This window comes from Pelmatolapia mariae, linkage group LG22, assembly GCF_036321145.2.
Source record: "Pelmatolapia mariae isolate MD_Pm_ZW linkage group LG22, Pm_UMD_F_2, whole genome shotgun sequence".
Taxonomy (NCBI): domain Eukaryota; kingdom Metazoa; phylum Chordata; class Actinopteri; order Cichliformes; family Cichlidae; genus Pelmatolapia; species Pelmatolapia mariae.
Window position 1 is genome coordinate 20,855,476 of NC_086245.2, and position 8,966 is coordinate 20,864,441.

General features: G+C 39.7%; 1 protein-coding gene across 1 annotated transcript; it reads right to left on the minus strand.

The window, feature by feature from the left end:
* Window positions 1-5,495: 5,495 nt before the first annotated feature.
* LOC135932254 (progranulin-like) lies at window positions 5,496-8,776 on the minus strand. Its single transcript, XM_065469636.1, has 5 exons — window positions 8,650-8,776; window positions 8,235-8,384; window positions 7,887-8,108; window positions 6,838-6,975; window positions 5,496-6,742 (listed from the first exon to the last, which is right to left on the minus strand). The coding sequence occupies exons 2-5, from the start codon at window positions 8,382-8,384 to the stop codon at window positions 6,653-6,655; spliced, it is 600 nt and encodes a 199-aa protein (XP_065325708.1). The 5' UTR covers window positions 8,650-8,776; the 3' UTR covers window positions 5,496-6,652.
* Window positions 8,777-8,966: the final 190 nt, after the last annotated feature.

Below are 8,966 nucleotides of genomic sequence, written 5' to 3' on the forward strand. Positions count from 1 at the left end.
TTCCTGTGATGCCTTTCACTATTTCCCTTCTGTGGTATCAAACACTGCTCTTTATATTAGAGGTCAGACACTCCCACTGCACAAAAATGAAAGTTTCACTTCACGTGACACCCCTGTGTCCTGTGACTGAGACAGGTTTTCAAAACTTCTGGAACTACAATAGCTCAATTCCACTATTAAACTACTGCTCGGTTAAATATACAAACAGTCTCTATGCATGTTCTTATGCCATGATTGATTATACCTATTAAAAAAGAACTGGCCTGTAAGCCTCACCTACTGATTAAAGTACAGCAACGTTTGGAAAGGTACAGAGATTCTTCAATATGTAGAAGTACAGACTGAAGTACTTCTTCAACTTATTTACACAAGTAAAAGTGAAAAAGTATACACTTGTAAATGTACTTAAAGTATAAAAGTAAAAATACATAATAAGAAGAACAGTTTATTTATAGACTTTCAAAACACTCAAAGACACCTCACACTCAATTAAAATTGCTTGTAAAATAATAACGAAATAAAAGTAAGAAGTAGCCCTTCTGCAAGTTATCTTGTTCTAACTGCACTCTCACTTACAATGTTAATATTATAATAGAATATTATTAATACAAGGGAATACGAGCTTTATTTCAACTCACATAATATAGTTCATAATATTTTCTCTTGATCTCTAATAGATGGATTCACACAGCTGAATTCAACAATACACAATTAGTATCTGTTATAACACCTGCTGCACATTACTGCAACAGTCATTACAGCATATGGCCACAGTTGCTTTGTTTGGTAGTGACCCACAATTTCGTGCCATGTCTGAATATCATAGTTAGTACGACACCCAGCATTATGTCAACAATATGTCTTCATGCAAGTGTACACTCCTGTGGCACATTTCTTCAATGCTACACTTGATCTTGCTGCAAAACTGAATATAAAATCATTTAAAGGCCTCATCAAACTCATTAAACTTCTTAATGTCTGTTATTATGTGTTACACTGTCCCAGTATAAACTAGAAGCCCTCTTTGTTTCAGTCCACAAACTTAGCATTCACTTAATTTGAATGCAGATGTGTTGTTGATTGTTTGTTTTGCATTGTTCCTCTTCCTTTGTCTGCAGTTAGAATCTTTATGAGTGAAGCATTTACAAAAATGTTACCATTGTTTCTGTCCTCTGCTCTCACGAGTGCGCTATGTTCTTTTTGGCCACAGTTATAGCAGGTTAATATTAGTTCAAAGTCCTCTTTGTCTCTCCTCCATACTGGGACACTCGGCTTCATCACAGTGTTGTTAGTGAACCTGGAATTGAATTGTTCTCTGCTTTTGTAACTTCTTAACTTGATTTTAAACTCTCTAAAAGTTGTCTTCTTATCATTCTTAATTATGTGTATTGCAAACGGCTGAAATTACTGGGGCAAATCTTTCAGGATCATTGCCATCAATAGCCCATCACTTAAAGTCTCTTCAGCATTACTCAGTGCAGTCAAGCCACACAAAGGTTGGAAACAACATCAGACATCCACCAAAATCAAAGTTTAAACATAAAAAAAATGAAGTAATGATCAAAATTGATGATTTTAAAGTTCCATGGGTCAAAAATACAATTATGTTCTACATCGGGCTTGCTTAGCATGGTGATAAAAGAAAATATGCAACAAGCTGTTGCCAGTTTGAGGGTTCGGCACCTCCCTGCTGGCTTCTTTTTCTTTTTTTTTCTTGGACTTATCCTCAGAAGGGGTATATAAAACATTCAGCATTTTAGCAACTGAGTTGTCTTTCAAACAATATACAGAGCTACATTGTTTTATCCAAAAAAAACCTATTTGTGGACTGCAACTTGAAACAAGAAATTATAAATAGAATGAACATCTCACTGTGGATGTCTCCTTTTCTCTACTGCTTCTCATTTTCTCCTTATGTTTATGTTTTTGGCTGGTGAATTTTTGTGAATCACAGCTATGTGGACCACTGATGTTCCCCCCGGGCAGAGGTTCCCAAAGTGTGGGGCCCGCCCCCTAGGGGGGCGCAGAGCCATTGCAGGGCAATATGAAAAAAAAGAAAAAAAGAATGCTTGGACACTGCTAATGGACAGGTTTTTTGACGGGGCTCCCACACAAACGCAAAGCAGGAGATGAAGCATCGCCAGATATGTTTCCAAACCAACTTCCTTCCAAGCCAAAGACTAGAAAATATGGTGAAGCATATCTTCCCTTTGGCTTCACCTGCACAGGTGCCAAGGTAGGTCTCCCCTGCAGAATTACTTTCCCCTGCGTCGGGAGCAGCGCTGGGCTCTCCAAATCATGGATAAACAGTATCCCACATTCTTGATTTTTAGTTCACAAACACTTCTTATAATGACTAACTACTCCTGACATTTTGGAGATGTTAGGCCTTTATACAGTAAAGTTACAGTGGGATACAAATAACATCAGGCTGATCCTGCTAGGATTTATTCCGCCTGTCCAAATCACAGACAAACAGTGTCCCACCATTGTTTATGTTTTTGAACCCATTTTGCACAGAGAGGCATTTTTTGATTGTATTGATAGCAATGTTGAATATTATTACACAGGAAAAAAACAACTACACGTAAAATAATCACACCATGACGCCTCTGCCTTTCTAAATGGAGGGACATTAACTGCGTGTGTATATGTAAGTGTGTAAAAACTGAAGAAACTAAGATTAACAGTAACAGTATTTTGTCTCTATCTGCCATTCTGCAATTCATCTCATGTAAACAATAACGTGGCGCATAGCATGACGTGAAAAAAGGCAACCTCAGGGGTTGGTGCATTGGTGGTTCTTGGTGTCCGGGGCTGGGCGCTCAGGTATGCACCAGCTCACTCCCGGTGGCTACTTGGCGGGGCCTGGTGCCTGTCGCTCGGTCAGGCCTCTTCCGGGGCAAAGGGGGCCCCCCGGGCCTCCGGCCTCGGGCTCTGCGGCTCGGTTCACTCTGGCACAGCTGGCTGCCGGCAGAGCCGGCGGGCACGCCAGTGCAGCCCCCTCTGGCTTCTGCTCCGTGGCTACTGGGTGACCCCTCGTCTGGGGATCTCCTCAGCCCTTCCCAGGAGGGTGGCACGGATGCCCCTCCGGTGGTCCACCTTGGGCTCTCGCACTCTGGGGCCTCTGGATGTCTGGAGCCTGGATCTCCTCCATGCCTGCTTCATGCCCTGGGGGACGGGGCTATGGCCCCCCACACCCTCTAGCAGACCGTTACATGGAGAAACCTTTTGTATACAAGCGCGCTGATCCACACAGGTGTGCACACGGGTGTTCACTGTTCGTAGACATAAACTACACCTTTCTTAGCTGCTACTTCAAAGCACATTGTGCGCTGTCTGTGCTGCGTGCTGCACAACAACATTCAATATTTAGTATTTACTGCTGTTCACACTTAGCTAGATTAACATGATGGTGTTGTGTTTAGTATGTTGCTTTGGGTTTTTTTTGCTTGTTTTCTCTTCTTTTTCTCTCAACAGGTGATCCAGGAGATTTTTTTTTTCTTTTTCTCTTTGTCTTTGTAAGTGCCCTGTCTCACTGTCCCTCTTCCCTTCTGTTTTTCTTTTCCTTCGTCTCTTTCCTATCCCCCAGTCATGTCTGTCCCATCTGTAACAACTGAAAATAAAATAAATAATAACAACAAAGGTTGATCAAATGGACCAATACGGCAATGCCATGATGATCCATTTGGCAAAATAAATCCATTTGGTATCCTTGTTGGTCTTCAGACAACAATTCTGACGGCTAAAGAACCAAATGGGACAGACAAAAAAAAAAAAAAAAAGGCACATACCTTTGACGTTGCGTGACGAACTCTGTATTCCTCGTCCACACTTAAACGCAAAAACTGAGTTTTAAGAAATCTCCGTTTTCGGTGATTTAAAACGTCGTTTACGTGTGGACGAAACAGCTGCGTTGTCAAAAAATACCCGTGTAGGTGTGGACGTAGCGTAAAAGAGTTAGTAGTTTATTTTATTACTACCTGTAATTTATTGCAGCTTACTTGTATTTGCTTAATTGTTTACTAAATGTTTGAGGTGTGAAATAAACCGCAATGGAGTTTGAAAACAAAAATATGGGTGTGTGCGGGGGGTGCGCTAAGATGTTTCTTGTAAAACAAAGGGGGGCCTAGCAAAAAAAGTTTGGGAACCACTGCCCCAGGGTAAGGTGATCTCTCTCCTTTCATTTTAAACAGCTCTATGTCATAAAAGAACGTGTTTACAACTTTTCTTTTAAATTGCGGACATCTTGTAGATAGTGTCTCTTGAACGGGCCTAACTCTCTTTTACTACACTTCCACTGAAACCTGTGGCCTCTCTGGATTTGATGGAATGTCTGTGTCCTATTAACAATGGCTTGAGCTTGTCAAGGTGAGAAACCAACCATGCCTGTTTGGTCTGGGTCTCAATAAATAATTGATTTATACTACCATGCTTAATTGTTTCATGTGTTAAAAAATTTGGCCATATTAGCAAAGTGTAAGATGTTTCTCATCCGCTCCCTCTCTACACACACACACACACACACACACACACACATATATATATATATATATATATATATATATCTACACAAAATATAGTTTTTGTTAGCTACTTTTAGTTACTTCCAGTTCTAGCGAACTATATTAACCCTCGCTCACGACCACGATACAAAACATTGTAACTTGTGCTTCAGTTCTCCTTTCATGAGGCTTCTCTTTGTGTTATAAGTTGTTGCATTTCATTAAATCCTGATCCACAGTTTCTGTCCAGGTGCTCGCAAACTACTGCCAACACATAACTGAGTGCACACAGACCTATAGAGAGAAACGTGCCTCGAAAGTGTTACGAGACTGCGTACGATCCACAAGCGTAAACTAAGATTTACAAATGTGTGATTTGTGTGTAACTTTTGAGGACAACACACACGAACTTCAAGCTATTCGACCACACGTTAAAAAATAAAATAAAATAAAAAGGATACATTCAAACCAGAACAAATGGTTATTATTTATGCACAATTTTTCAAGTTCAGCTTCACGAATCAGATAGTTTACTACTTGAAAAACCTTTCGGTGCATACAAATGTCTGAAACAGGTAACATCACTCTCACTTCCTCACTTTCAAAAGTCAGTGCACACATTTAAGGTTTTGTAAGGCAGCCAGATGAATGTGAGACATTTACATGTACAGAAAGTTTTTGGAAGAGAAAATCCTCAGATTTCTGAAGCTAAACTCTAATTGCTTTGTAAATGTGTGTGCACTGGATTTGGACCATCTATTTTTTTGTGCAATTTTATACAAATCTTGGTTGGATTTTCATGCCTGGCTTCAATCGAGTGGGATTCAAATTACCCCATTTACCTTAAATATGATATTGTTTGGTGTGTTTCTGAAGGAAAAGAAAGCCAATTATGGTGTTAATGTTTTATTAATCTTGTGTAAGCAATATATACACAAATGTCATTATTTTAAGATCAAACCAACCCTACTTCACTTAACTAAGTTTAACTTATATTAAAACTGTCTCTACAGCCAAGCACTGTTTTAATGTCTTTATATTTTAATCCAAGCTCATAATAAAACTCTATGAATCTCTCAAAAAAAAAAATGCACACAAATTACTGCACACTGGAAATCTTAGTTTACACTTTGTAAGACTTTTCTCTCCATATAGACCCAGTCTTTACTGGTTATTGCCACACTTCTTCCTTTTGACATGTTTTTGAGTGTTGGCTGTAAAATGGAGCCTGTCTTTGTTTCACTTCCCTATTTTTTTTTTACCATAACTTTACCATTCCTCCTCCAACACTATTGTGTTACTGTCTTTCCTCATCTAACTGTGTTGCACCATCAGCTTCTTCTTGATTTCTCCATAATTCTAAATCTGCTGCCACCCACAGAAACCCGGCAGTGGTGCCTAATCTGCATCAAACTCAGCATGTCTGCTGCTGTATCCAGTTGGTCAGCAAGTTATATTTGTATTGGAGACAAACAAAGTAAAAGAAAGAATAAAACACACAAAAATAAATAATTTTTTTGAAAAAAGCTTTCACCTTCCAGTCGTCCACTTCTTTATGTGGCAGTGTGACCTTGCAACCAGTCACACCAACACACCAACATTTTGCGGCATGAAAACCCACATTTCTATCATTTTTATTTGGAAATGCTCTGATGTTTTTAACTTTCAATACAAAAACGCCACAATTTGACTTGAAAACAGCAGAAAAGCCTTTGATTTTTCAGTTTATGAAAAGAATCCAGACATTAGACATTTTCAACATGACCGCAGTGGAAATGAATGGTTGCAGGAAATCTTGTGAAGCTAATTTCTGAAGTTAAATGGTGAGAAAAAAAAAACAGAAGTTAAATGGTGACTGTCCAGTGACGCAGCAGCATCAATTTAAACACAAAACAGCCAACAGATTCCTTAAAGTAATCTTACGTGGATATAACATCAATTACCCACTCGCTGTCTTCTTGTGAGGCTGATCGGCTTCTATCTCAGATGTGGCAGTGTGTCTAATAATTTTCAGCAAAATCTTGACAAATCTTGAAGTAACAGTGTTTAAAAAAATAAAATAAAATAAAAAAATATATAAACTGTTACAGTGCAGTTTCAACATTCAGCATCGTGTTTCAACATTATTTGTGCAGCCCCGAGAAATCTCAAGAGTAAGAATTTCTGCATTTCAAGGAGGAGGCCTCGCAGGTGTATCCATACTCACAGCAGTGCAGACCATCTGCACAACACTGGCCCTGAAATCAGTCAAAAGTGTTTGTGTTAGAACAAAACACCAACCTTATTACAGCAAAAGGTGATGGCATTTCTGGGATTTATGCACAATCCTTACCAGTGGGTAGGGACAGCAGTTCCACTGGCCTGAGGATGCCTGGCAGCAAGACATCCCCCCCTGGCAGTAATGTAGAGAATCACAGCGAATGACTTGAGCCTCAGGGGAGCCGACGTGTGTTAGAGCTGGTTCTGGTATCTGCAAAATGGGAAGGACAAGCTAACTATTAGCCTGTTCCTCTTATCCAAAAATTAGCCCATTCATCAATCCTCTTAAATGTGGGATAAAGTCTTTCTGAGCTGTCACATGGGGGGAAAAGTACACTTTGTATGTAGGGATGGGAATTGATGCAAATTTATCAGATATCATAACATATCAAAGACATTACATTTGTGAAAATTGACTGCATGCTGTGGCCCAAATGTTTGCAGGCGCTTGCAAAGTTGCTTCAGCAGCACAATGCAGTTGTTTCTGTCCTGTATGCACTTTGCACCTTACCATTGCAATCTTGTCCTTTTAAGCAATAAAAATAAAAGTAATATCTACGTCCACGCTCAAGACTGTGCCACTGTTTTCCTCCTCTGACAAGAGGAACCGATAAACAGAGTCTGCAAGCAGACTAACAACTCCAAGGAACTGAACTTTTTCTGTGTGAGCGTGTGTGTGATTTTATCTAAAAGTTCTTAAAAAAAACTGGTTTTGTTTTTGTATTTAATTAATCAAGTTAAACCAGGAATTTTTTTACTTTACTTGGCCATCTAAGGGGCAGCAGTATTTCTGAAACCCATGAGGAAAACTACACAGAGTTAAAGGATGCAAAGAAAAAAAATCAGCCACTGTCAAGGTATGCTCTCATCATGGTGCGAAACAGCTGATGCACGTGCACTTCTTCTCTTGTCACATATAAAATGATTACAGCAGTCTTGCAATATAAGTGAGCAAACCCACAGCTGTCATCACATTCATGTGACTGGTGAACTCATGTGATCCTGCGTTATTGCTTTATTTATTAATTTCTTGATTCTTTGTGTAACATCGCTTCTTTTCAACAAAGTGAGGAGTTAAAGCGACAGGCAGCCTTTAAATGTTGTCAGCGTGGTGTGTCCTACCTCATTCATGCTCTCTTTGTCCTCTGACATAGAGATGACAAAGGCAGGTACTGAAGGCAGCGCTGGCTTATAGAGGAAAGGATATGTGAGTTTCTGTGCAGCATCCTTCTTCACCATGGGAATGCTCAGCCACGGCTGGTCCAGTTTCTCACACAGCTGTGTCACCAGGTTACAGCGATACCCTGACGGACAGCAGTGGGCCATGTCTGTGCAGCACACCGCCTGCAGAGTGAATAAGACTTATTTCCAATCTGACTTCCAAAACCAACAACAAGCAAAACAATAAATAAAAAACCAAAGCAACAACACTCATGGAAAGCTATATTTGTGTGAATATAGCTGACTTACTTTTGGATACTGACAGCAGCCATATCCATGCTCAGTCTTGCAGCAGGTAGAGAAGTCTGAGCAAGTACTCCCATCAGGACATGTGATATAGCAAGAAGCAAATCCACACACAAACACCCCGACTGACAACCACAGAGTGAGCCTCGACATCTGGAGGGAAGAGCATCACAGTGACTTTTTCCTTTTCCCTTTAATTCTTTTCCACTGACATCAAGGTGATATTAAAAAGTAGATAAAGTGCATATTTCTTTGCAGCTCACAAGTCAGACTTTTTGATCATATGTACTCCTGTACCTACAGTTTCACTTTCACTTCTTCGAAAACTTCTTGCTCTCAAATTAAACTTACAAAACAGGATATTAAACCAATAAATTGCCCTTAAAAGATTTTAAAATCAAATCTTTGAATCACATACCTTCAGATAGGGAAGAGATTCAACAGTTTCCTGTCATATATTTCGCACTTCCCCTATCACTGAAACTTGCATGGCTTTTTATAGTGCAGGTAAGACCCGCCCACTGAGGAGCAGCTGAGAGCTTGACTTCACATCACAGCACTTCTGTCCTGTGACAGTCATATAGCAGTTTTTAAGGTTTCTGGAACTACTGTAGTTCACGCCCACAGATAAAACTCTATTTTTAAAGGGAAGTGCATTGTTTACTGGGAAACTTAAAGATTAAACAAGGCTTTATGAACACACATTAACCTTTCATACCTCGCACTGTTTTGATC

Bases quoted from the DNA above. Each gene is read 5' to 3' on its own strand.
- LOC135932254 (XM_065469636.1), bottom strand. From the start codon at position 8,384: ATGTCGAGGCTCACTCTGTGGTTGTCAGTCGGGGTGTTTGTGTGTGGA. The intron at 8,109-8,234 runs GTAAGTCAGCTA...TTCACTCTGCAG, and splicing joins GCTGCTGTCAGTATCCAAAA to GCGGTGTGCTGCACAGACAT. The intron at 6,976-7,886 runs GTAGGACACACC...CCCATTTTGCAG, and splicing joins ACAAAGAGAGCATGAATGAG to ATACCAGAACCAGCTCTAAC.